At 41.8% G+C, this 27529-nt stretch overlaps 1 protein-coding gene across 1 annotated transcript; it reads right to left on the bottom strand.

Annotated features, from left to right (window-relative positions):
• Positions 1-77: 77 nt before the first annotated feature.
• Positions 78-23296, bottom strand: TFAP2C (transcription factor AP-2 gamma). Its single transcript, XM_032218804.1, has 7 exons — positions 23249-23296; positions 16325-16804; positions 12673-12724; positions 9808-10030; positions 7172-7290; positions 1687-1828; positions 78-363 (listed from the first exon to the last, which is right to left on the bottom strand). Exons 1-7 carry the CDS (start codon positions 23294-23296, stop codon positions 78-80), a joined length of 1350 nt encoding a protein of 449 aa, XP_032074695.1.
• Positions 23297-27529: the final 4233 nt, after the last annotated feature.

The raw sequence follows: 27529 nt of genomic DNA, 5'->3' as shown, positions 1-27529 counted from the left end.
TGCAGTAACAGTTTTTAAGTCTATTTTCTCTCTGTGTGTCTCCGTATCTTTTCGTGTCTTTGTCATCTTTTCCATGCTCACTTCCTGTGCTTGTCCATCTTCTCAAGGTTCTTATTGCCATCTGGAGGGCTTTGATCTCCTGCATTCGTGTAGGATTTATCTGCTAGTTTGAGAGCTTCGTTCAGGTAATTCTGCATCGATGTCATCGCGGCGCAGATGGCAGCACTCCCAAATCCATGTGTGATCAGGCTGAAGTGAGTCAAACATCCCTGGATACCAGGATCTAAGATAGGGCTTGGCCTTGCGTTGCCAAGGGGGGTTCGATCCTGAGTGAGAAGCTCTGTGAATTCTTTACAGATATGTCTGGAAGAGGCAATAGGAAAGCAAATTAATTTTAATGCTGCATGAGCCACGGTGGCACGGTGGTTAGAATGCAGTACTGCAGGCTACTTCTGCTGACTGCCGGCTGCCTGCAATTTGGCAGTTCAAATCTCACCAAGCTCAAGGTTGATTCATCCTTCCATGGTGGGTAAAATGAGGACCCAGATTGTTGGGGGCAATGTGCTGACTCTATAAACCTTAAAGAAGCCTGTAAAGTAGTATATAAGTCTAAGTGCTATCGCTATTTCCATTTCCACTGGACAAAGGCAATGAAACCGAAGGACTTTTTATCAATTTCCTCCTGCTGAGATTCTCAGATTCTAAGAGATGTTTTAGTGTTTCCCTTAAATATATTTAAGGAAAAACGTCCACGAGTAACTAGGTAGCTGTAATTTAGAGAGAGTATCATGTCAATTATTGCCATATTTTAAAATCTTCTTTTACCCTAGAAGCTTACATGGCTTTTGTGTCTCAGTTTTTACAGATTAGACTATCTAGCTCAGGGGTCCCCAACCTTGGCAACTTTAAAACTTGTGGACTTCAATTCCCAGAATTCCTCAGCCAGCTTGACTGGCTGAGGAATTTTGGTAGTTGAAGTCCACAAATCTTAAAGTTGCCAAGGTTGGAGACCCCTGATCTAGCACAATGATTCTGACAGAGGATAATTATTTATAGTTTAGGCTTGGCTCCAGTCAAGTAATATGGATAACCTGAACTAACATTTATAATTTTGCATTTCATTTCAAAACTCCTCTTCATTAGATTAGTTCAGGCCTTGGTAGAACATTAATTCCCTCCTTCCAACCTTCTATTCCGAGAGAGAGATGGGGAGTGTTAGAAAGTGGATGTTCCCATTCACTATTTGCTTCAGCTTCATCTATTACAGGGCGCAGAAAGATTACTTGAATGAATAAGGCCAATGGCAGGAGAATAAGAATAGGTATCTTGAATTAAGATCATAAGCACATAGGCAAGCTACATAAACAGTAAAAATAATGGCTTTCTGTCGTGATGGTCTCTTGTGATGAGCCGATAGACAGAGAAAGAAAGCAGTATGCTTCCTCCCATATTTGGGCATACCAGGGGTTGTGACACAATACATACATACATACATAATACATACATACATACATACATTAGCAGCAATGAGGCGAACCAGAAGAATACCACCTCTGTTAACAATTGTGATGATTCACTTAAAGACCATGGTGAAAGAAACTGTAACAAACACTGTGTGAGCTTTCTAACTGTTTTAATATATTCTACATCTTACACATTGCTTTCCACTCAAATAAAGATACTTACTTTGCAGCAAGGAGCATATTTTTCCTGCTGGACATCTCATTCCGGCCCAGATGAGGCCGAGTTAAATATTCCGCCACAGCTTTCGAAGGAAATTCAGTTTCACACACATAGCCAAAATCGCGGGCAAGATGTACCGCTTCCCCTGCAAATGGACCACAGAAGGGAAAAAGAAGGGAGGGGGAGCAAGAATTTGTTCATTAGATCACACCCACTTAAATAACTATTTGCAGACAAACAGATGAACAATATTTGCCATTTGTCATAACCAGCCCATATGTTTAACAGGTTTATTTTTCTCCCCAGCTTACATTTTAATAAAAGCACCATTTGACTTCAGTTTTTAAAGAGGGTGGAGCTACCTAAGACAGCTCCTCTAATCGGTGAGTAACATTCTGATGTTTATCCAGCTTTTCTCTGGATATCCAATAGTTGCAATGAAACTACCTTCCCCAGAATAATGGCTTTATGTTGTATATTGCACATAGCATAGCCGGTTAGCAAAACTGAGAACTACGCTATTCAAGCATTCGGAAAATTAAAGTCTGATGCATCTGAAAGAGACCAGGTAGCGGAAGGTTAATTTAAAGCAATAGACAATATTACTGTATATACTCGAGTATAAGCCTAGTTTTTCAGCCCACTTTTTGGGCTGAAAAAAGCCGCCTCGGCTTATACTCGAGTCAGTGAAAAATTTGCCCGAAATGGAGGAGAAAAAGGGGTGGGGCCATGCCACTGGGTGACACTCGTGAATGGCCCAGTGCCCCTGTGAGTTTCCCCTCCCTCTGTGTCAGTTTGCCGCGCAGCGCGCACCGCACCATCCCCCCTCCTCACGTTCTAATGTAATGCAGGGCTGTCTTACGATTCCCCTTCCTCCCCCTCCTGCCGCTCTGCAACGATGTCCCACCTCCTCCTTGTTATGGCAAGCAGCCACATAGCGATGTCCCACCTCCTCTGGTACAGTGATCCAATGATAGGAATCACTGTGCCGTGTGTCATAGGAGGCGGGACATCGCTCCCGCGGCTGCACGGGACATCATCATCACAGCGGGACATCAGCATCATGAGGTGAGTGAAGTATTTCATTGAATACACCGCTAGTTTACTGTTTTTCTTTGAAATAAATATTCAAAAACATTATTGGTATCTATTTTTATTTTTGAAATTTACCGGTAGCTGCTGCATTTCCCACCCTAGGCTTATACTCGAGTCAATAACTTTTCCAGTTTTTTGTGGTAAAATTAGGTGCCTCGGCTTATATTCGGGTCGGCCTATACTCGAGTATATACGGTACACTTCCATTATAATTAAGAGTCAAGCAACTTTACAGGATAATAAAGTAAAAGTTCCCCTCGCACATATGTGCTAGTCGTTCCCGACTCTAAGGGACAATGTGCATCTCCTTTTCAAAGCCCAAGAGCCAGCACTGTCTGAAGACATCTCCATGGTCATGTGGACGGCATGACTAAATGCCGAAGGCGCATGGAACGCTGTTACCTTCTCACCAAAGGTGCTTCCTATTTTTCTACTTGCATTTTTACCTGCTTTCAAACTGCTAGGTTGGCAGAAGCTGGGACAAGTAACGGGAGCTCACTCCATTATGCGGCACTAAGGATGCGAACTGCTGACCTTTCTGATCGACAAGCTTAGCGTCTTAGCCACCATGTCTCTTTACATGATAATAGTCTAACTTAAAGTAGGTCACCTTTTTGAGTCCTACCATACAAATATTTAGCATCCTATAATTGCTCTTTGCTCCAGTGTGTTTTTGCAAAATGTGAAGCAACTGCAAAAATATTTCCATGGCAATAATTAGCATGAATTAGCACAAGTTCTAAGCAGCAGGATATTTATAAGTGAAGCAGAACATGAATTTCCACCAACTGCTCCTGAATGTATGAGTGTCGGCAGATTAAACCATAATACACTCACTCCAAATTCATGGACATTCCCATCAATATACTTAGAAAGGCAACTCTTCACTTTTAATGGATCTATATTTCATCCTGACAGCCCATTTGATAATGTGGTTCAACAAAAGCTGTGGGATGCAGCTATTCTGACTATAAACATGCATACACTTCCTTGGAAATAACTGTTTTACCCATGTGAATTTGTCTTTGACTGCAGTAGCAAAAGGTGGCCTACTGACCTATGACTCAAACAGCATGGGCAAGTATTACAGAGACAAATTTCACATCGAGTTATATACTTCATTTCAACAGAGATAGGCCTTATACTAATTTAACCTTTCATTCCAAGTCTCCCAAGTACCACACAGGAATTACACTTGCAAGTTGAAGGTTTGAAACACGAAACTCATTACATTTTGCTACTTGGCTTAACAGACTTAGAAAAAACATCCTGCCTCTAAAGGAGACATAATTATCATTCAATATTCTTTGTGTTTAAAGACCCTCTACTTTTTTTTTTTTTTTTTTGGTTACAGTGTCTCTTTATCTTCCTTCACCCATCAAAATAAAACATTAGAAGGGATCTTAGAAGTCATCTCATTCATTTCACTTGCTGCGCAAGTATCCCTTACAACCAACTAGCCAGATGTTTCTTAAGCCAAGGGAGACACCATTCTCAAAACTCTTTTAAGCCAAGGAAGACATTGTTCTCAAAACTCTTTTTTTGCAGCCAACTAATCCTACAGTTTGAGGGTGTCTCCTAAGAGTTTAACTGAAATCTGCTCCCTCTTCTATTGGTTTTTGCTCCATCTTCTGTAACAACAGATAACAAACCTTCATCAGTGCAGTTCTGAAAACATTGACTTTAGGAACGACTGTATTTTTGGTCAAGCTAAGCAAGCCCCAGCTTGGTTAATATTTGGATGGGAGGCTTCTGAGAAGACCTAAGATCTAGGCTAGTCCCTAGATTCCTGGAATGCAATAGCAAACATCTTATCGACTACTGCCAAGAAAACTGTGTGGTTGTATATCCATAACATCATGAGGAGTCAAGCTTGAGTCAAAGATTTGACTTCACTCCGAAAGTTACTGGTGGTAGAAATATGTCCTCCTTGATTGAAACTTATCTTATTAACATATTTTTAATTTGCTAGTTGATCATTGGCTCTATTACTATTATTATGACCATTTACTTTATTGTTTTAGGTTGTTGTATGGGAGCCCCAAGTACTGATGAGTTAGAAATAAAACACCCCAAAAGACAGAAAACACAGTCCAGGAGAAGATCTTGTTCCTTTTAAACACAGCAAATTGCCATTCTACAGATTTGGTATATGAAAGGAGATGTATCATCCTAATTCCTTGTACAATGAGCTCATTGCATGACAAATATTTCTAAATTTAATTTAACCTTAATTTAATGGATTTTAGGGACGCCTAACTCCAAATAGTTTCTGGGCGGCTTACAGTATTTATATATTTCTAGATCATATGTCTATCGTTTGTTTATAATATATAAATGTCAGCTTTTTGTTTTAAAAGGGTGGTTTTAGAATTCCACTAACCAAACATGTATTGTTGCAATTTATCTTTCTGATTTAGCAATCCAAAAATCTCTGGTTTGGGTTCTTCTGTTTAGGAATCGCTTTGAACCCTTATCGGTCCTTGCCAATCTTTTTTTTTCAGCTTTTTATAGGTTGTTTTTAGCTCTGCTTTACTCAGCGCAACTTTATAAGGAATTCTTTTTAGAAATCAGGCAGTGTAGCAAGAATTGAAGTTGCTTGTTAGCACACACATGAAAGTATCCCAAGAAACATAGTGATCAAAGAATGAAAAAAGTGTTTGGATTCATTCAACAGATGTGAAAAAGGCAATCTGATTCTTCTAAATCAGTTATTTCTGCAGAAAATATCACAGTTATCAAAGAATGAAAAAATCTTTAATGCAAGGGATGTAGAAATATCTGTCCTCGTCTACCCATAATGAAAAAAAAACAAACCAGTTATTTAACTGGAAAAATGTGGAAAAGAAATAAAATGTGGAAAAGAAAAGAAAAATAACTGGCAGTGTTAACTATGGCTCCAGTTATACCTGGGAAGGAGAAGAGAGATATTCAAAGCTGCTGATCACATCTGAAGTGTTACATCTCTGAGACTTCAATGAACAAATTTCACCACTGATCTACAATTATGACGCACTTAAAAAAAATTGACAATCCATTTTTACTGCCTAGGCAGTAAATTAAATGCCAATTTTACAGTGTCTATAAAATCTCCTGATCCAAACCCTTTTTTTACACAAACATACCATCCATGACAAGGATGTTTTATCCTCCAAGGTTATGCCCTAACATATCCTTCATTCCTCCCTCCCCTCTTCTGGTTTGAGTATTGACATCTTCACTTGTAGCTCTGCAGGATAAACATATTTCAGCTGCAAAAGGCATTTTGGAATGAAAATGGGGCCCACCGGGGCACAGAATTGGAGAGTGCCATTTAGACCTTCAAGTCCAACCTCTTACAGGTAGTCCACGACTAACAACCATTCAAAGTCACAACAGCACTGAAAAAGTGAGCGTTTTTCACATGGTCCCAGAATCAAAATTTGGATGCTTGGCAACTGGTTCATATTTATGACTGTTGCAGCATCCCATTTACGACCGTCTCACAAGCAAAGTCAAGATTCACTTAACAACCGAGTTACTAACTTAACAACTATGGTGATTCACTTAATAACCATGGCAAAAAAGGTAATAAAATAGGGCAAAACTCCCATAACAACTGTCTCATTTAGCAACAAAATTTCGGGCTCAATTGTGGTCTTAATTCGAGGACTAAAACATATGAAGGACTAAAACACATGAAGAACGGCTGCAGAATTTGGGTTTGGCTAGTCTAGAGAAAAGAAGGACTAGGGGAGACATGATAGCAGTATTCCAGTATTTGAGAGGCTGCCACAAACAGGAGGGGATCAATTTATTTTCCAAAGCACCAGAAGAAGAGACAATAAACAATGGGTGGAAACTAATCAAGGAGAGAAACAACCTGGAATTGAAGGGAAACTTCCCAACAGTGAGGACAATTAACCAGTGGAACTGCTTGCCTTCAGAATTTGTGGGTGCTCCATCACTGGAGGTTTTTAAGAAGAGACAATCACTTGTCTGAAATGATATAGGATTTCCTGCTTGAGAAGGGAGCAGGACTAGAATACCTCCAAGGTTTCTTCCAACTCTAGTCTTATTCTAATTCTGATTACCTGTATTGAGAAAAGTTGAAATTCCTACTTCAGGCAAGCTTGCACTCAGACAGAACTTTAATCTGAAGTGTTTAAATCTGCTCAAACTCTACTCTTAACACTTCCCTGAATGTCCATCACCTCTCATGGATCCAGAGCGGAACAGTTCTTACCACTAGGACACTTTCTTCTCCTTCAAATGGAATCAAGACCATTATTTTGAGACCTGCATCCATATATCTGAAGACTGTCCTTTTCGGAAGACAGCTTGATCGGCGAACACAAATTGCTCGCCTTGTCCTTTAACCTGGAAAAAGGCTTTAGAGAGAAGACCAACTGACCTTCCACCAACGATGTAAGTAATGTCACATTTGCAGCTTTCCTCCTGCCTGCAGGAAGGTTCAAGCCAATTTTGTCCAGCTTCTCCCTTAGTGAGCGGCCCCCGTTTTTAGATTTGGCTCTGCAGATGAGAGAGAGAGAGAAAAGGGCAGGGCGGGTGTTTAGATGCATTCATTGAAGAGGTCACATTTTGAAACAATTGGGAAATGCAACTTGCTGACATTCAATACACTTCTGCTGATGGGGGGGCGGGAGGGAAGAGAGGACTGTGACAAAAACAAGAGCTGACCTACTTTCAAATGTTCCATCACATGAACATCAGAAAGCAAGATGAAAAAGGAAGGAAGGGGGAGGGAGGGAGGAAGAGAAGGATACGCTTTGCCTCTGCGTTTACACTATCAAGCATTATTACAATCAGGATGACCGACATAATGAAAATTAAAACCTTTTGCAAACAGAGAGAGCATCAAACAAACTTTGGTCGTGGCAGTACATGGATATTAAATGCAGCCTTAATTTTTATTTATTTATCTATGATGAGAAAAAAGTCCACCGTACTTCCGCTACTGCATTTGAGGGTGGAGGGAATTGGGCACATTCCCCAATTCCTGAAAAATTGCTATATGTTAGCAATTCTCTACAGCAGTGTATCTCAACCTCAGTAACTTAAGCATGCTGGCTAGGAATTCTGGAAGCTGGATGCCCACCCATCTTAAAGTTGGTTGGGTTGAGAAATGCATATAAACAATTCTGGAGAACTACTAAGCAGAACTGCTTAATATGAACTTTATTTCAAAAGGTAGGGTGGATATGAATCCTTCTACAAGCTGAACAAGCTTTGTGTTCAAGAACTGGTGGATCATAGTTCATAATCTTGATGAAGCATCACTCAATCTGAGTTCGGTTTCCGCGGAGAATTAAAAAACACAAAAAACCAAGAGCTGAAATTGCCTATCAAAAGCTGGAAGACTCAGGTAACAGATTGAAATGTGCATCATAAATTAAATTTGAGACGATCTTCCTCGCCACGGTGAGATGAATTGCATTCATATCGTGGTAATTTCCACATTTGTTTCCCTATATATTTATTAGGAGATACAACTATGAGGTCAATTTGTATTCTCTCTTGTGGGGATGCATTTTTTCAGTTGGATAAGGCCTATTAAAAAGCATCCATAAATTAATATAAAGCATGTGGTTTTCAGCTCAAGACGAAATATTGGGTTCTGAGTGACATGCTGGCAAATTGCACTCCAAGACCAATTTTTTTTAACATTCTATTAATCTGCATTAAATATCATTAAAAAGAGATTCTTACTTAAGACTTTCCCTATCTTCCTATGTCAAAAATTATGGGCACTGCCTGAAAGCTTTGGGTACCTCCACTTTAAAGAAGGTCTGCTTGGAATCTCACCTCTTCTTGGGATGACTTCCCCCAGATGTGTTGTGAGCATAGCCCTGTGATTACTTGCACGGGGAATGAGTATACATAATATATATAACCTTTTTAGCTTTGGATGGATAAGGAGAGAGAGGGGAGGAGGGAGGGAGAGAGGGAGAGAGGGCGGGAGGGAGGGAGGGAGGGGTGAGAAGCTAAAAAGGATCAGTTATAGTCAGTATTTGGATGGGATACCACTAGCATATATCAGTGCTGTAAACTAGATAAAAGTTAAGTGATAAAATCAGGACCATTCCTAAGATTGCAGCATACAAGATTTATTCTTGTAACCCTATACACAAGAATCTGGTCAACTAAAGTTCAATTAAAAAAAAATTGGCACTATATAGAAGAATCAACAGAATTCAAGTGGGCTGTACTTGGATCTCTTGTGGCAACATGACTCTAAACTGATGGCACGTTTACCTCTATCAGCCCTAGCTCTGTCTGCTCTTCTCTTACAAGTGGTGGTCAATTACTTCCACACTGTTGTAGAAAAACATAACCTGGGCATGGCCAGGTAGAATCCCACGATTCAAACTTGACTGAAGGACAACCTTTTTTTGTCCTTCAAAATTACAGCTGATTGCTTTTGAATCTGAGTCCCAGCAATTATGCTTTTGGCAGCCACATCATTGGGCTTAGAAGAGCTTCACCTGTTGATTTCTAAACCTCAAACAACCCAGGAATAAATCAGACTTGGCTTGTTTTTCTCAATCAACATCTGAATACAATTTGGAAATGATGTTGTTCTAAAACAATCCATATATTTCTCTTCACAACCTTTTAACATAAGACTGCAGTGGATAAACTGGTAGAAGACCTGACTTCCTATTCAATTATTTTTCCCTTTTTTTTTTTTTTTTACAATGCAGGGTAGTGGGGTAGAGAGTCTGTTTCACAGGAAAAGAGAACGCACAATGAATCCTGTTATGGCACTTTTCAATTCTGGAAAGGCAAAAGGGTGCCAAGGAGGGAGGGAAAGAGTGTGAAGGCAAGGCTTCAAAATAAACTCTATTAGGATGCAGCGTTTTATCTCCTGTTTGCAAGATTCACAACCAGAAAGAGACAAGAAGCTATTCCGTTCACAGGCCATTCAGCTCTGCAGGACACCAAAGGAAGCCCCCTTAACAGGACAGGGTTTCACCCGGGAGAGGAGGGGAAGGGAGAAAGGGCAGAGGGAATGAATGGTGGGCTTACCTTCGGAGGACTCCTCCCAGCAGAGACGCATTCAGACATTCAGGAGGAGACAATCTTCGCTGAACCTCAGCCACCGTCACTTTGTATTTCGATGTTGAACTGAGGAGAGAAAGCCGGCCAGGAACAGAGCAGAATACTTCGTTGGGATTGATGACTACACCCAGAAGTCCATCTTTCTGGCAAGGGAGACCTAATGCATTGTTTTTCGTTAGTGAAATGGGACCTGGAGAGCCAAAATATACAAAAAACAAACAAACTACGATGGAGCATTTCTCCCATCTTTTTTTTCTTTGCTGGGAAATCTAAGTCTTTAACGTAAGAGGTTATGCCTCCCACGACTTGATGTCCTGGTAAATTGGACTTTACCTACCATAATCCCCAGTCATTCTATATCTGATAGCAAGGGATTATGGTATTTCTGAAGGCTTCTAGATACCAGGCTGAAGAAGGTTGCCTTCCATAATGAATCCAAAATTTTTCTAAACAATTAAAGAACATTCCTGGCCTAACCTGAAAAGGGCAGGCAAGGATCCACTTATTACTTGAAGACTCATGAAGCAGTTATACGGAAAGATTGTTCTTTTATTATTTAACAAAGTATTAGGATTGTATTGCTTAAGTGCCTTCCCCAATTATGTCCATACAATCTATTGTATTGCAACTTAGAAGCAACTTAGAACTAAGGAAAAATTTCCTGACAGAACAATTAATCAGTGGAACAACTTGCCTTCAGAAGTTGTGAATGCGTCAACTGGAAGTTTTTAAGAAGAGATTGAACAACCATTTGTCTGAAATGTTGTAGGGTTTCCTGCCTAAGCAGGGGATTGGACTAGAAGACCTCCAAGGTCCCTTCCAACTCTGTTATTCTATATTCTATATTGTTCTAGCAATTAAGAACAATAGTCTATAATCCAGCCAAGAATAATTTTAAGAAAGCTCCTCTTTTTGCTCTGAAATCCATAAACCATGGATAAAATGCAAACAAGACTATAACTTTTGCTAAGCTAATAAATCTATCACAAAATTGCTGTCATATTATTGCATATTGCAGAACTGCGAGATGGGCAGCCAATAAATTTGGTAATAATAATAATCATCATCATCATCATCTACTCAGAGCATCATACATCTTAAGAAGTTGATACCTAGAACGCTGGAAGCAACCCATATCAACTATTAGCACCAGTCAATGGTATTTGTAATGCAGTTTTGAATGTTCAGTTGACTGAGTTTCATGTTTAATGAATAAAGTAAATAATAATAATAATAATAATAATAACAACAACAACAATAACAACAGCTTATATCCTCTGACGTTAACAGTTTCTAGGTCCTTGGTTAGGACTCGAGCTGTTGAGCTACCAACCAGCCCCAAAGGCTGTGAATCTCACTAACCAATAATAATAATAATAATAATAATAATAATAATAATAATAATAATAATAAGTTTTCAAGTTCATTCCTTTTAAGAAATGAATGCTTTTTTCTTGACTGATAGTTCCTGCAGTGGCATCTTAACTTTATGAAAATTAAAACAGAGAAAACCCAAGTCAGCAGATGTGTGTTTGTGTTCAGTTGAGTAAGTATGCTCCACTGGCAATTACATCCTGACAAAAATTAAAACCTGACCTCTTCCCCGGGAATATTTTGAGTTGGAGCAGGCAGGAGAAGAAAGGGTTAAAGTGCTAAGCCAGACACTTTATTTATCAAAGGAGGAAGATTTTGAAAAGCAGGTGAAACAGACAGCAGAAAAATTGTTCTACTATGAGCTAATTCTCAAATCAGCTATGAGCTGACAACAAAACATTTCTGGTTCTTCTCAGGCACATTTTCCCTCTTGTCACTTTTAAGTTACAGACAAAATTGTCCTTTGATTTATATATTTATTCTAAAAAATGTTGGCAGGAGAGGTTAATTGTGCCACAACAACAAAAGGGAAATATCTGTGCAGTTTCTCCACCAGGGATATTCACCTCAATCTTATAAATATCAACGGTAGAAGCTTGTGATGTTGATATACAACAGCCTTCTGCAACCTGGTAACCAGCCCTAAACTCACTTTAAATTAAAAGCAGTTCATGGATAAGCAGATATAATTGCTTGCTGTGGCACAGAAGGAAGGCTACCACATATTTAACCAAAAAAAGAGACCCCTCTTTTTAAAAGGAAAGGGGGTACTCTTCAATTTTTTTTATATCAAACAGAAACCCACTAAAAAATGTTGAAGCTGTGGCCAAAATGTTGGTTGCAGCAGGAACATTTTTTTGTTGATTTGCCCACCTTAAAAAAGACAAGCAATAACAATGCAAAAAAGAGAGAGGTCATTATCCTCAAACAAATATTTATATTATCCCTGAGATCTTTCATTTCTCCCCCAAATTCTTAAATGAAGGATTTTTTTTCCTTCCAAGGCATCTACAGCTACCAATGAATGAATAATAACAAAAACACCAAAACGGAACTCCTTCTCCAAAAATTACACATTATGCATTGTAACCCAGAACATAACCTCCAAAGAATTTCTACAAGGTTTCCAAGAAGGAAACTTAACCCATTTTAAATCCATTGTATTAAGCCAAGATCCAGAATGTAGATACTTTTTTTTTATTAAATGTAGTTTTGTAAAATATTTGTTTATAAATATAATATCTACAGCCTATTTCTTCAGAAAAAAAATATATCCGTGGGTGTACATGACTGCTCATATAAAGAACCTGAGTTGTTTGTTATTGTTGTTTTAAACAAAGTCTCTTTTCAAAACAGAACATAAAGGCAAATCTGAAACTCCTAAAAAAGTTTACGAGTGAAAATACCATCCTATAAAAGACCAAAGAAAACAAACCAGTAGAATGTAAACTTACTGACCTTTTCTTATGACTGTCTGGTCATGCATTAATAAGTGCTGATCTTCCATATTCTGGAAAGAGAATGTGAAATATTTTTTTTAAGAATACAGCAATGGAATACAATTTGTTCCCCGCTTCCCCACTCAATATATAAACATATTTCATTAACACATTCCCCTAATTCGTTTTAGCAAAAGCCACTTTAGCAAAAGCCAATACTTGAGCAAAGATTTCAATGGACACCCCTAAAGAGGCCAACCCAAACCAAGAAAAATTAACTTTTTTGAAATCACATTGAGACCAATGGGATGGATAATCATACAAAAAGCTCCAATGCCTGTCAGTTTATTCAAGGAAGCAAGTCAGCAACTTCTGCTATTCAGTCAACATGCTGCCTTCGTTCCTGTGCATATTTAGAATTATGATCTACTGACTTCAAAAAGGGCATCGTTGTCACGGCATTCGTAGATCTACTTAAATCCCCAGTTAAGCAAGTGAGGAAGTTTATTCATGACTGAGGCATTTAGGATGGTGGTGCGTGCAAACACAGAATCTGTAGTTCTCCATTGCCAAAGGGCAACGATCGTCATAACTCAGAACTTTTTCGAGCTGACCTTAAAATAGTTCAGGAAAAGTGGTTCGTAACATCATGTTAAGCTATCATATGGTCAGCCTGCTTGAGACCAGCTGTGATGTGTGAATAGATGTCCAAGACAAACCCTGATTTACAGATGACAAGGGAAGGGAGCACGCCTCATGGCAAAAATAAATCATGAGGCTGAGCATTGTGTGTGAACTGCACCAACATCTGAGCATTTGGGCCTTGCCTCTGGTCTACAGGCAGTCCTCGACTTACAACCACAATTGAGCCTCAGGTTGCTAAGTGAGACACCTATTCAGTAAATTTTCCCCATTTTATGATCTTTTCTGCCACATTTCTGAAGTGAATGCAGTTGTTAAGTTAGTAACACAGTTGTTAAGTGAATCTGGTTTTCCACATTGACTTTGCTTGTCAGAAGGTCACAAAGTCCCCAGGACACTGCAACCGTCATAAATAGGAATCAGTTGCCAAGCCTCTGAATTTTGATCACAAGACCACTGGGATGCCACAATGGTCGTTAACTGTAAAAAACAGTCCCTTTTTTCAGTGTCATTGTACCGGTTAACTTTGAATAGTTACTAAACGAACTGATGTAAGTTGAGAACTACCTGTATTTATTTTCAAAGAATTATTCTAGATAACCTGAGCTAATCTGGTGTAGAGGTTAAGGCACCCTGCTAGAAATTGGGAGACCGCGAGTTCCAATCTTGCCTTAGACCCAAAGCCAGCTGGCTTGGTGACCTTGAGCCGGTCATTTTCTCTGAGGAAAAAGACAACAGCAATTCACTTGTGAAAACCCTTGTCTGTGCAGGGACTTATCTATGCAGTCATCGAGAATCAAAACCTGACTCAAAGGGACACGAAAAATGACCTAACCATGACAGTGAAAGACCAACAATTTTGGGACCAAGCTATAAAATTACTATAAGACTACAGAATGTGATTCTTGGATTACTGAGCTGGGGAAGTGTCAGTTTAAGTGTCTAAAAGAACACCTTGTTAATAATGCAGGCCTTCTATCCCACTAGTTAAAATCTGCAATCCGTGAGGCAGTTTTATTTTGGAACCAAAACTGAATACAGATAATCCTTGACTTACAACAGTCCACATAGTGACCGATCAAAGTTATAACGGCACTGAAAAAAGAGACTTATGACCATTTTTCGCATTTAGGATGGTTGTAGAATCCTCATAGTCAGGTGATTTACATTCGGATGCTTGAAAGCTGACTCATATTTATGACGATTGTTGCAGTGTCCTGGAGTCATGGGATCACCTTTTCCAACCTTCTGATTATATCAAAGTCAATGGGGAAACTGGATTCACTGAACAACCGTGTTACTGATTTAAGAACTGCAGTGATTCACTTGACAAATGTGGCCAGAAAAGTGATAACATGGGGCATAAAACTCATTTAATAAATTCCTCACTCAGCAACGTCAATTTTGGCCTCAATTGTGGCCCAAAATTGATGACTACCTATAAATGGATTCGCTTAGGTAATTTCCCTTCCGGCATGGAGGATTTCTGAACTAATGAAATGAACCACTTTGGCTGTTTGGTTAACCAAGAAGGCAGGATGCAAATGGAAAAATAAAATGAAAATAAAATGCTCATTGCTATGACTTTCCCCAACACCTGGTGGCTCACAAATATGGAATGCTATTGGCCCTCATTGGCTGGGAACTGATTGAGAACAGCTGGAGAAACATTAGGTTGGAGAAAGCAATGTTAGCAAATCAAGCTTCCTTCCTTGGAATGATGAAGCAGAGGTAGGAAGCTGTGTCATTCATGTAGGATTGTTCCATAACAGGATTGCACAGGTTATGAAGCAATGGAGGAAAAACAGATTCTCACACCTCGGTGCTTGTGCAATGCCTCTTTCATGCCCAAATGATATACACACTTCAGGGTGAAAGCAGTGTTCGGTTTCAAACTCGATTCACCCCTACCGGGCTTCTCATATAGATTTTGATATAAAGAAAAATAAGCATGCGTGGCTGAACAAAACCGTCCATTCTACCAGCCTCTCTAGGAGCGTTTTCTCAGCAAACAGAAAATGCTTGTAACGCCTTCCGCTCCCTTGCACAACATGCAGGAATCATTTTATGAGCATGAAATTCTCTGAGTGGATCCTTTGTGCTGCCCAACTCCACCCTTTATTTTAGCATTCATGTTATTGCACTGACTGGGTACATCTTATATCTATTAATCTATTCACTCTAGATCGTCACCACAAAGGCAAAATCCGTGGATGAACCCAAAGACAAATGATTTTAATTTTAATCAAGTGCTAAACAACTAAGCATCTTTTTTTTCCTCAAACTTGAGGCTATAATGCTCAACTCAGGGCAGGGTTCAGAGAGACTTCAAGATTCTGGTTGATAGAGCAAGCTTTACCCAGAATTGGGAATTTCAACCTCTCCCAATACATGTAGTCCTCGACTTACAACTACAATTGGGCCCAAAATTTCTGTGGCTCAGTGAGACAGTTAAGTGACTTTTTGCCCCATTTCACAACATTTCTTGCCACGGTGAATCACTGCAGTTGTTAAAATTAGTAGCGTGGTTTGTTAAATGAATCTGGCTTCATCATAAATATGAAGTGAATGTCATGTGCCAGAAAGCATCCAATTTGATCACACGACCATGGAGAGGCTGCAAGGGCTGTTAAGTGTGAAAAATGGACATAACTCACTTTTGTCAGTGACATTGTATCTTCAAACAATCACTAAATGAATGGTTGTATTTTGAGGACTACCTGTAAAGCTTTCTTTAATAAGATAGCCTACGTTTGCCCAAGCTATTAGTTAGCAAAAGCTGATGGAAGGAGAATAATTGTAGCTAAGGGTTGAAGAGAAGGATCCTTGGTGCTCTCTGACCTCGGTTGTTTTCTTGCAGACGTTTCATTACCCAAACTAGGTAACATCATCAGCCCTAGTTTGGTTTAATGAAACATCTGCAGGAAAACATCCAAGCTCAGAGATCATCAAGGACCTCCACATTAGCAAAAGCTGCCGTAGCTATCCTCCCCATTCATGGCATTCTATTCTGACCCCAGAAATGTTACCTGAACTTCTTCCATCTGGTGGGCCATGTCATGAAGTCCTAAGTTCTCTGCTAGGCTGGAAGCATCGAGCCCATGGCCGTGGGGCAGGAGCAGCTCAGATCGCCTGTAGGTTTCCCTTCTTGCTCCAAGGGAGCCGCTTTCCAGAGCTGGGAGATGAGGCACCAAGCCAGAGCGGGCATGGTGGGATAAACCGGAAGGATCTTGGCTGGTCTGACGGTTGGGCCAGCTGGTTTGCTGCTGGCTGGGAGGAGGAGGTGGCGGCTGATGGAGTGGATTGATAGAAAAAGGATCCCCGAGGTGCGAGTAAGGATCACTGGACTGGGAGTAAGGCAGAGGCTGATAGGGGGGAGGGAAATAAGGTGGCTGGAAATCAGAGGTCCCCGAGTGGGAAAGAGGGGGAGCTGGACTGTAGAGATGCTGGCTGACAGCGGAGAGGTGAGGCAATCTAGGATTCCCGTTGCTGCTTCCATCATGGCGGTCCTGAGGGGGGAAAATGAATGGAACCCCAGTTAGTGAAATTCTGGCAGTTGAAGGACATGACTGAGAAGTAAGCCCCATTGATATATCCTGGTGGTTTGGTGGGGTTTTTTTTCTTTTACTTTTAAGAATCAGGAAAATTACTATCCAAGTATTTTGGGGCCAGTCAAGTGGAGAAAAAAAATCTAATATCTCATACACACATATATCAAACCATACTCCAAAATAAATGAAAAAAAAAACCCAAACACCTGAATTTAGCTACAACCTTCAAGGAGTCCAACTGGAAGTATCTTCAATAGGACCAAACCAAGTGCTCTGAATATTATGAGACTGCAGAACTATGACCTCCCACTTTCCGCTAATTCCTGTATTTTCCCTTTAAAATAAAAGCATTTGCTTTGGAGTAAACAATTTAAAGACAGCCCCCTAATCCCACTTGAGATGGAAGATCAGTACTCAACTATGGCAGAGATCAATTAAATATGGCATTACTTAAATTAAAACCTGCTATTTTAATCTTAAATGCAACAAATTACAAACCAATCAATACCAAGGTTTATTTAAGCTGTATTGTATTTTATTCTCTCATCTAATAAAATGTTTTATGAAACAAAAATACCAAGTTTTATTTCAGCTACTATATTTTGGGGCCAGTCAAGCGGGGGGAGGGGAATCTAATACCTCATACACAAACATAATATCAAACCACACTCCATAATAAATGGGGGGGAAACCACCTGAATTTGCAGCACTGTTTGATTTATTGAGTTACAAAGTCATATTGATCACCTATCTCATATGATGACTCTAGGCAGCTCACTAATTTATTAAATGTAGATGCCACCTGACTCTCAGTGGTTTACAATTGTTAAAACATTAAAAAAACACAGAATATAAAAAAATAAAAAAATGTGAAACCAAAACAAGATGACAAAGAAAATAAATGCAGGGGAAAGAAAAAAACCTGGGTGAATAGCCATGTCTTTCATGTCCCTTAAAATTCTAGTAGAATGGGAATCCTTCGAATTCCAGGGAATAAGACCCAGAGTATCTCATTCCAAAGGGCAGACACTGCTACAACAGAGAATGTGAGCTCTTGGGATCCTGATATGCTGCATTCAATCACTGGCAGCTATTCAGAAATGCATGTATCATCCTGAAATATTTGGCTTGCAATCTAACCATATACTTTGATTAATCAGAATAAAGTACCATGGAATTCAAGAAGTTCAATACATAACTTGGCCATTGATTCTACAGATATTGGGACCAAATCTCATTTTTATTTCAATGGGCTTTCGGTCTCCATCCAAAATATAATCACAACTTCCAAATTATTTTGTTTTTTTTAATAAAGATATATCAGTTTTTAACGTACTATGGAATTTACAAAATTATGCCTCTCAATAACAACCATCCCTTTGCCCACTCGTTGCTGCATAAAACACTAGACACCCTTTTAGCAACTGAAAAGTTAATTAACTCATTAGCCAGAGCTTCTGGCATGGAGCTATAGGAGGATTCTAGTGTGTGTGTTTATAGTTTATAGTTTATAGTTTATTTATTTGTATGCCGCCCTTTTCCCTGGGGGGACTCAGGGCGGCTCACAATCAAAAGGAAGGGGGGGACAGACTTTTACATATAAGACAGTGCATGTGTGTATGTGTGTATATGTAATAATATTAATATCGATAGTCTACCAGCATTCAGAGGTTTTAAAAAATGCATGCACTATGAAACCTAACCAGTCAAGTGGTACATATCTTCAAGGCTGCTACAGGTCACCAATCATGGATTACAGAATTAGTTAAAATTAAGTGTGAAAAGCACAACCAGCATAATATCTCAATGCTAGGCTGCTGGGAGTTATGCAGCTTTCTTCCCTGTTAAAAAAAAAAGTGGGGGGGAGAACAAGGAAAAATTGGAAATGGAGGCAAGAGGAAAAAAGTCTAGGGCTTCTGACAGATTAACTATAGGGCAATAGAGGCGTCAGATTTAATATGGCTATGAGATTCTCAAGAAGCCACAGACTGTATCCAACAACATGTCAATCTTGAAAACTTACCCGCCCCCCAAAAAAAGTTTAAATTAACCCCGCCTCGATTTTCTTTTAAATAGGAAAAATCACTCTCCTTCTCCCACCCAACAAATTAGGTTTATTTTCTTGCTCTTTTTAATCTTGAGTACTCTTAAATCTTCCCATACTGGCATTGGGTAGCCAGCTCTAGAGTCACATAAGTCTTGTTCAGAGAGAGGCCAGGACTTTTTCCTAGCGGTAAAGCTCATCCAACCAGTCACATATATATTTAGATTTGTGCTGCAATTAAGATTCTCTGACTTGTTAATTTAATTCCACCAAAGATGTTAAAACAAAGAAAAAAGTAATTTGCAGCCCAGAAAAGATGAGCTAATCTTCTTGTCAGATTTTTTTTAACCGATGCTTCTTTTTAGCTTGGTCTGTTACCAGACAGCTAGTCTCTATCCCAGAGGGCTGACTTCTCAGTCTCATTGCATCTTTAATGATTAAATATTGTCTCTATAGAATCTTGTTTTGAACTGTCTTAAATCTGATTCCAGATCATTAAATCTGTTTTTGTTTTGATTTGCATCACGATAAACCCCCTCCTCCCTTGCCAGGGCATTTTCCCCCTATAATCCTTAAAGGCAAGTGAATTTAGGATCAAGAAGGAATCCCCCAATTTACTCGAGGTTGTAATCATGTACCCAATTTACTTAGCAAAAAAAAACTCTATCAAACCTGTTGGCCTCACTCCCAACACTATAGAAATCAGAAATGTCCCTGCTCAGCCTGTGAAATCCTCAAGTGTCTAAATGCAAACAGAAGCACAGCACACTTAACTGGCTTAAACGATTTAACCCTCATTGTGAGTTTGCGCTGAACCACAAACTGATCAAACATGTGTTAGATTCACACTCACACATGTTAAACCATAAAAAAACTAATCAACTATAAATGTTCTACAAATGCATCTGGCATCTCTTTATCTTGCTTGGGTAAACGTGCCCTGCCAATACAATCACTGCGATCTTGAAATATATTCCTAATCAAGGAAAAGGCTCATCATTTTGATGGAAAATATACCTTGGAGGGGAATTACTCAAGACACACTGGTTGCCAGAACACAAATGCACTAATCTTGCTTACTCAAACCATAGTTTGCTATGGCTACGCATTTGTCTACGTTCACCCACTACTCAGCTAGTCAGATCTCAGCCAAGGCTGTTGTGTGATCTCAGCACATTTTAAGAATCACTTGTTAGTTATGAAATTGTATCCAACCCATCAAGACCCCATGGACAATGTTCCTGTCCTCTACCATCCCCCGGAATCCATTTAAGCTCACAGGACTGCTTCAGTGACTCCATCCAGCCAACCTCATTCTCTTATGGTCCAGTTCTTCTTTTGCCCTCAATCTTTCCCAGCATTATCACTGGGGCTCTTCATTTTCCTATGGCCAGGAAAAGAGGACTGCGATCTGGTTGGGTTCCTCAAATAGTGAGGGGTAGGGGACATTTAGGAAGTGGGGGTGAGACATCCCAGTTATTATTTCTGCTTAAGCCAAAAGCCTCCTGTGGAGCTGATCTCTGATAAAAAACAACTTGCAGGAAGCTCCATTTAACCAAAACCTACCTTGCCCCCTCCCCCTCCCCATTATAAAAATGTGCAGTCAAAAGCAGGCCTACTCATGAATAAATTACTTGGGTGGGGAGAAACCTTGGGGAAACAAAAGGGAGGGCCAGGCCAGGCTTAAGCTGCGATTGAGAAAAGCTTTTCTACTGCAGAGTAATCGATACCCATTAACTCCCGAATTCTTTTTCACAAGGCTTTAAATATCCCATTCACTGGGAAAAAAAGAGGGAAGACAGATGCTTTTGTTCACCAAAGCGGAGGGAACACACGCTTTTTTTTGGGAAAGTCCTGTCCATCACTGGGACGGCCCTTCTCCAGTGGGGCCAGGGCTTGTCAAACTAAGCGAGCAAGCAAGCAACCTCTGAGAACAAGAGGTAAAAACTAGTCCAGGGCCAAATTTCTTACGGATCTTTCCAAAGAGAAACAGTCCGGCTAGGATTTCCAAACCCTCCGGCACCCCTTTTTTTTTCCCTCGCCCTTCCCCCAGGTGCGCTTGTCTGCTTGATGCTACAGTTAAAGAGGCGCGCAAGAGGGGGAAGGCGCTGCGGTGCCCTTCGGATGCCAAGATCGTCCACTTCCTGCCCTTCCCGAGGCTGCTTCTCTTGCTCCCTCCTGCCCTTCCCAGTAGAACCAGTCCAACAGGCTGGAGCGCCGGCTTCGGAGGCTCCATTCGCCCAGGCCCTCGCTTCCACCACCACCCCCGTTTCTCCTCCTCCCCGCCCCGCCGCGTGGGAGGACTTGGAAGCCCTGCGCGCACCTCGGCCTGGAAGCGTGTAAAAGTTTGCCTAGATTTCCGCGCGGGGCGGGATTGAGAAGGGTTTTATATTTTTGGAGGGGGGGGGGTGTTGGAGAGAACCGGCAGCGATTAATCATTTCCGTTCCTCGGCAAAAGCCAAGCAACGGCTTTTTTTCTTTTTTCTTCTCCCCCCCCCCTTCCTCCTCTTTCCCAAACTCCTCGCGAGGAAAAGCGATGGGCAGGCCGGGAAGAAAAAGCTTTTTCAAAGAAGGAAGCAGATTTCCTTTTCCTTCAGAGGGACCGGGATCGGCTAGGAGGGTGGGGAAGCGTCAGGGATTTACAACCCTATACCGGCTATAAGCCACGTTGAGTTCAAGAGCACTTCTTTGCCGACTTACCAACGGCTGCGTTCTCACAACACATTTAACCCGGTTATTGGGCGGGGAGGGCAAAAAACCGTTGTTTTTTTTTTTCAAGTAATAAGCTAATTCAGACGGGAATCTTGCAAATAAAAGTTGAGACACATACACATATATACGCATATATATTATACACATATATATTATATACAAACACACACAAATACACGTATATACACATGCATACATACACACACGCATATATATATTATATACATATGTATATATATATATACAAACACACACACACACACATATATATATACTACATACATATATCGTGTGTGTGTGTGCGCGCGCGCGCGATGTAAGGATTTTATAGCAATACCCAGTTTACGCGGCTCTAAAGCGATCGCCACCGAAGACTGGTATCTGGCTGGCTCAAGGGAGAAGGGATTTTCTTTTTTAAAATTTAGGGTTTCTCCATACTCTTTGCCGGGTTTTCACGATCTTCCTCCGGGAAGGACGATAGCTATCAGGCCGGTCGGTCGGTCCCACGCGAAATAAGCGCCTGGACCGTCTCTCGCGGGAGCCCTTGGGCGCCTGGCCCAGGCTCTGCACAAAAAGTTGCCCCCTGGGGGGGGGCTTCGGGGGACGCGAGATGGATCCGAAGGATGCTCCTGGGGTGGGGTGGGAAAACCTCTAGGGATAACAACGCACAGGGTCAAAGGGAGACCCTTTACTTTTTGGAGGAAGTCAAGCAGTTATTTTAATGCGAGCAAGCTGCTTTCTTCAATCCCCGAAGCCGCCTTGGAGCGGACGCCGGCTGGGATGCGAGAGAAATCCTACCCCTCCCTCTCAAAGTCCCGCTGAAACTTTTTTAAAAGCCTTATTTCTGACCCCGGGGGAAACTTGTCCAGGAGCCACGAAAGAGGCAGAAGAGGCCAAATGTTCAAGGCCGAAGACCTCGAGAGCACCACCCCCAGGGTTGAAAAACAAAATGCGGGGGGGAACCAAAAAATAACCGACCCCCCACCTTTTTTTTTGCAACGCATGGGAAAAAGCGCATCCCGCTTAAGTTCTGTATCGCACCGAGATTTTGCACGCACCGTCTCCATTATATTTTTTTTACCAGGATTAAAAAAAGTGTGGGCATCACTTTAATACAGTGAACCTGATTAAAAGCAGAAAAACTCACATTTCGGAGATCCGGGGATGAGATCTAGGGAGCGCTCCTTAAAACAAACAAAAAAAGGACGTGCCCGGGAGTGAGTAAATAAGGCTGATCCGATTTCCCCAGAACCCTTATACGAGGACGCGACTGAACTTGCAAGGTAGCCCTTTTAAGCAATAGCTTGACTTCAACGTACTTTAGGACTTGCACCTTCAATTATTAACTAAATCAAGCCTTATGGATGTCAAGGAAACCCCGGACACATGCCCGGGACGCAGCGCTCCTAAAAGTCAATTTACTATACCCCCAAATACAATCTGGAGGAACGTTTCCCCTTCCAATAGCTCCGAGTAACTAAGGCGATCGTTCACGTAAAGTCCCTTAATCTGTCCTGTTCCCCCCCCCCACTAATTTCTACATAGACGCGAACGGAAAGCCGGTAATCAAAGCAGCAACTCTCACCTCCCTCCCCCGTCTGATCAATGAGGACTAGCCACATGCACAGCTTTGTAAAAATTCTCACCTCGCAGTCTTCTTCGTACTTGACATTGTCTGCTAGTTTCCACAACATGGCGTCCAGTATTTCCCAAAATTAAAAATGTTTAAAAAAATAAAAAAGTTCAATTTCTATAATAAGGATATGAACCCGAAGGGCTCATAAAGCGGCCCAGCCCCACCAAGTATTGGTAAATCCAAGGAGGGAGAGAGGGAGGGCGCTGGAAAAAGCAGGACTCTCTCCCCCAACCTTCAAGGAGCTGCTTTAAAGACAGGCATAGAGAGAGAGAGAGAAACAAAAGTTAGCGGGGAGTGGAATTCCGCCCGAGAATTTTAATAACTGAGTCTTCTTTTTCCCATCCCGCCAGCCTTAATGGACTGGAATAGCTCCGCCCAGAAGGGGGAGGAGGCTTCCCCCTGACAGGCGGCGAGCGGGTTCAGCCAATGGGGAAGCAGCCGTGAGCTTTGAGAAGCCCCGCCCGCCGCTGGGGCTCGGGCTTGTTTTTGGAGCCTTGCCAAAAGCGCACACACGCGCGCCTGGGAAAGCGCCAGCCTGCCTGAAGGCGAACTCACACGCATGGCTAGCAACGGAGGCGGGGGGGGGGGGCATTAGAAGCGCTCTCCATTGCGCGCACGCAAGCAACCTGGCTGGGAGAGCTCCATGCTGCGGCGCACACTTCCAGCTGGACCCCCGCGCGGCGGGGAAAATTTAACCCCTTGGAGGCGCTCCCTTGGCTGGATGTCTCTCTCCCCCCCCCTTCTCCCCCCACCACTCACCCACCCACCGGAGTTGGGAAGACACGACCGCCAGGTTCAAGAACGATTGGGGGGAGAGAGAGAGAGAGAGAGAGAGAAAGCCTCTCTCGCCGCGCATGCAAGCTCCACGGGGGATTCTCCCCCCCCCAAAAAAAAAACTTAACCTACCCAAATTGAGAGTGCCAAGGTAGTGGGGTTTGGGAATGGGTGGGTGATTGGGGAGAGGGGGAAATTCTCCCAATGCGTTCACACGACCCGTTAACTCGGGTCAGCGGCCTCTGCCGGTTCTCCACCTCGGTTTAGGGTGGGTTTTATTTTGTGGGTGGTTTAGCCCCTGGTGCGAGTCCTATCCATTTGCTTCCTCGGGAGGCGCGATCTGTAGGGCGAACTCGCCATAAAACGAACGAACCCGGCTGCCGGCTTACGGGAGTTGTGCAAGGATCACCCCTATCCGTAGTAAAACCGAGATTTAAAAGAATAAATAAGGGAAACGAAGAGAAGAGGCTGCCCGTGGCTCGTTGCCTAATTCCTAAATAAAAATCGGAGATGATCTTTTGAGATTGCTTATTTGTACCCCATGACTAGCATTATCTGCTGTGCCTTATGATTCTTGACGAATGTATTATCTTGTCTTTTTATGTACACTGAGCATAAGCACCAAAGACAGATTCCTTGTGTGTCCAATCACCCTTGGCCAATAAAGAATCCTATTCTAGTCTGTCTAGATTTACAGTCGCAAACTCTATGCGAGTAAATGTTTCGCAGCAAACGAGAAGACGAAACTAAAGCCGAATATTTCCCGTTTTCCCCCCGAGTTCAGCTTGGAAAACCTCTCCCGAGACCGGATCGCCTGGTGCTTTAACGCAACCTGCGTTTGGGAGCGCGGCGTTTGTGCACCTTGGAAACCGTTTAGGGGGTATCCGCTGCCCTGCGACCCTTTTATTTAAATCCCCCTTGTAAAGGAGCAGCGCTTCCTCGCCAAACGGTGCAGCCGAAGCTCCCAAAGGATCCGTTCGGGCGGCAGAGCTCGATGCACCTTCTGGGATCTCTTTTGCTCGGGGCTCCGTAGCAGCGAGAGGCAGATCGTTTCGCTAGTTGGGAAGGAGTCGGGTTCGCTCCTTTGCTCAGCCCCCCTAGCCTGGACAGGCAACCATCCGCTCTGCGGGGTGCAAGTCTCGGGGAGACCCGATTCTCAGCCGGGGGAAGATGAAGAAAAGGGCGCCGATCCCTGGAGGAATTGCAGAAGACCCATTTTCTACACTTAACTATTTAATTAATTTTTTTATTTTTTATTTCCTAGAAAAATAATCTTGTCCGTGGGAAGGGGATCTCCTGGAACTCCCCCCCCCCCCATCTCCAGTTGCCTCCGATGCCGATCGCCTTTTTATTCTGATCCTGCTCTCCAGAAATGAATGTTTAACTCCTCCAGCGGGAGCTCCGTAGTGCCTATAAAGAAAAAGCAGTCAACCTTTCCCCGAAGCGGCTCGGCGATTGCAGGGACGCCCGTCGCCTTATGAAATCGATTTAGCATCATAATATAAAGCCTTCGAGGTGGCTGGCAAGCGATTCTAAAGCTTCCTTTTTTACGCCCACGCCGCCTTCCGAGCGAGCGGCGAAGGAAAAAGCAGATCGGTGGGGAAAAGCCTGCCTTGGTTTTTACAGTATGATATGTTATTTGTTACCGTCGCAGAATCCGCCTCACTCATTTATTGGGAATAAATGCGTAGCTGAAAATGCCGCTTATCTCTCGACATGGGTTCTCGCCTTCCTTGCCAACCTGGCTAAAACTCTCCGACCGTTGATGGAATGGCAAGAGTTGCAATCAGTCAAAGAAAGCCTTGGCTAAGTTGCTCTAGCTTTAGGATCTTGGTTACTGAGTGAGATCCTCCCTTAGTCCCCCAAAAAGGAAGAAAAAAATCTGCCGCCGCCACCACCACCCGATCCTCATTTCAGGTCCACCACCGGGAATATTCCCATCCATAGGGAAGAGGGTGCTGAGATTTACAAAAACCAATTCTGCCTGTTCAGCTTGCCTGTGGAGGCACCCAAGTCCAGATGTAGTTGCTCTTCCCAACCTACAAAGGAGGTGGCTGTCTGTCTGTCTTGTCTGGGTCTGTCTGTCTATCTAAACAGTGAGGCAAGGCACTTTCCTGACCCAGTTTTGCCATCTGTAAAAATAGGAGGGGAGAGTCCATCCTTTTGACCTCTAGAAGCTTTCAACGAAATACTGGAGCCATAAAATGCAGGGAGGACCGACAGGTAGGTTGGTTACTCAAGTTCTGTTTGCATTTATTTGTCTTTAAAAAAAAAGAAACATACAAACTTCCCTGTGTGCAGTGCAAAGTAGACTTATTTGGAAGAGAGTTGCACTGAAATCAATGGAAACAGATTAAGAAAGTAGTTTCTCGGTCCTGGGGAATTTTTTTTTTTTAAACCAACCACTTTCCATTGAAAGATTTATCAGCACACACATACATACAGATTTCCTTTTGGTAAGAGAGGAAAAGGAGTGCACTTTGTATTAGATTTGTCCTCCTAAATGTTGCAAGCTTTGCGGGCTGAGTTCCAGATAAAGTTACTAACTTCTCACCATGCTTGGAAGGCATATGGAGAGTTGAGGAAGTTAGTTTTATTATACCTGACTTTAGGGGGAATATGAAGGATCAGGATTGCTTCCACTTTGAATGTATGAGATTGAAATTACATACAGAGAGTGTTAAATTTTGCCTGGTTCAAACTATTGCTAGGCAACATGTAAAAGGATTTCCTTGTATTTTAAAAGCAATTCTATACAAGTCGCCAACCCCCTTTACAGATTTGGTGCTAAAACCAGGAAGAATCTGGTAGTGTCTAACAAATTTTATATGTGAAAGCTTATGTGTTTTAATAAAATTGGTTGGAAATGATTCATGCTAGAATCCTTCTTAGATGTCCATTCTGTAGCTTATTTTCTCTTGAGTAAACTTCATGAAACATAACTTAGAATGGAACTGCACAGGATTAGGGCATTAAACATTTTAATGTTTCTCCATCTTCATTTTTTAAGCTTCAAGGAGAGAAATGTTCCATTAAGAGCCATTCTTGAATTATGATTTATGTTCTATGAATCCATGGTTAACTTAAACCATGGTTTATTAAATCACCCAAGATAACCAAAACTTTGGCAGGGCTCTTCAAAGATACTAAGCTAAAATCAGGGCTAATTGATGGTTTAGCTGCGAGCAGCCAAGCCATATAATGCACAAGCCATCACTTGGTTCCTTCCTTCGGGTGTAGCATCTTATGACAATGCTGAGAATGGCCTTTGGCTAAACCAGAATTAGGGATTGAACATGATGTGTGAAACTGCCCACTGTGTACCACATTTAGTAAACCCCATCACAATCCTACATGGTTGCCTAGTGGCTTCAAACATTTTTTCCCAGCTGTCTTTCTGGGGAATCTCTTTGCAGGAACTCCAAACCAGTTTCACTAACATTGATGGTTTCACTCTGCTTCCCCCTGTTTATTAAACATGTCACCCAATCAAAAAATATTGCTTCTTCCCGAAGCA

This window comes from Thamnophis elegans, chromosome 5 (genome assembly GCF_009769535.1).
Source record: "Thamnophis elegans isolate rThaEle1 chromosome 5, rThaEle1.pri, whole genome shotgun sequence".
Classification (NCBI taxonomy): Eukaryota; Metazoa; Chordata; class Lepidosauria; order Squamata; family Colubridae; genus Thamnophis; species Thamnophis elegans.
The sequence above is the reverse complement of the archived record's forward strand: the minus strand, read 5'-3'. Positions and strand labels throughout refer to the sequence as shown.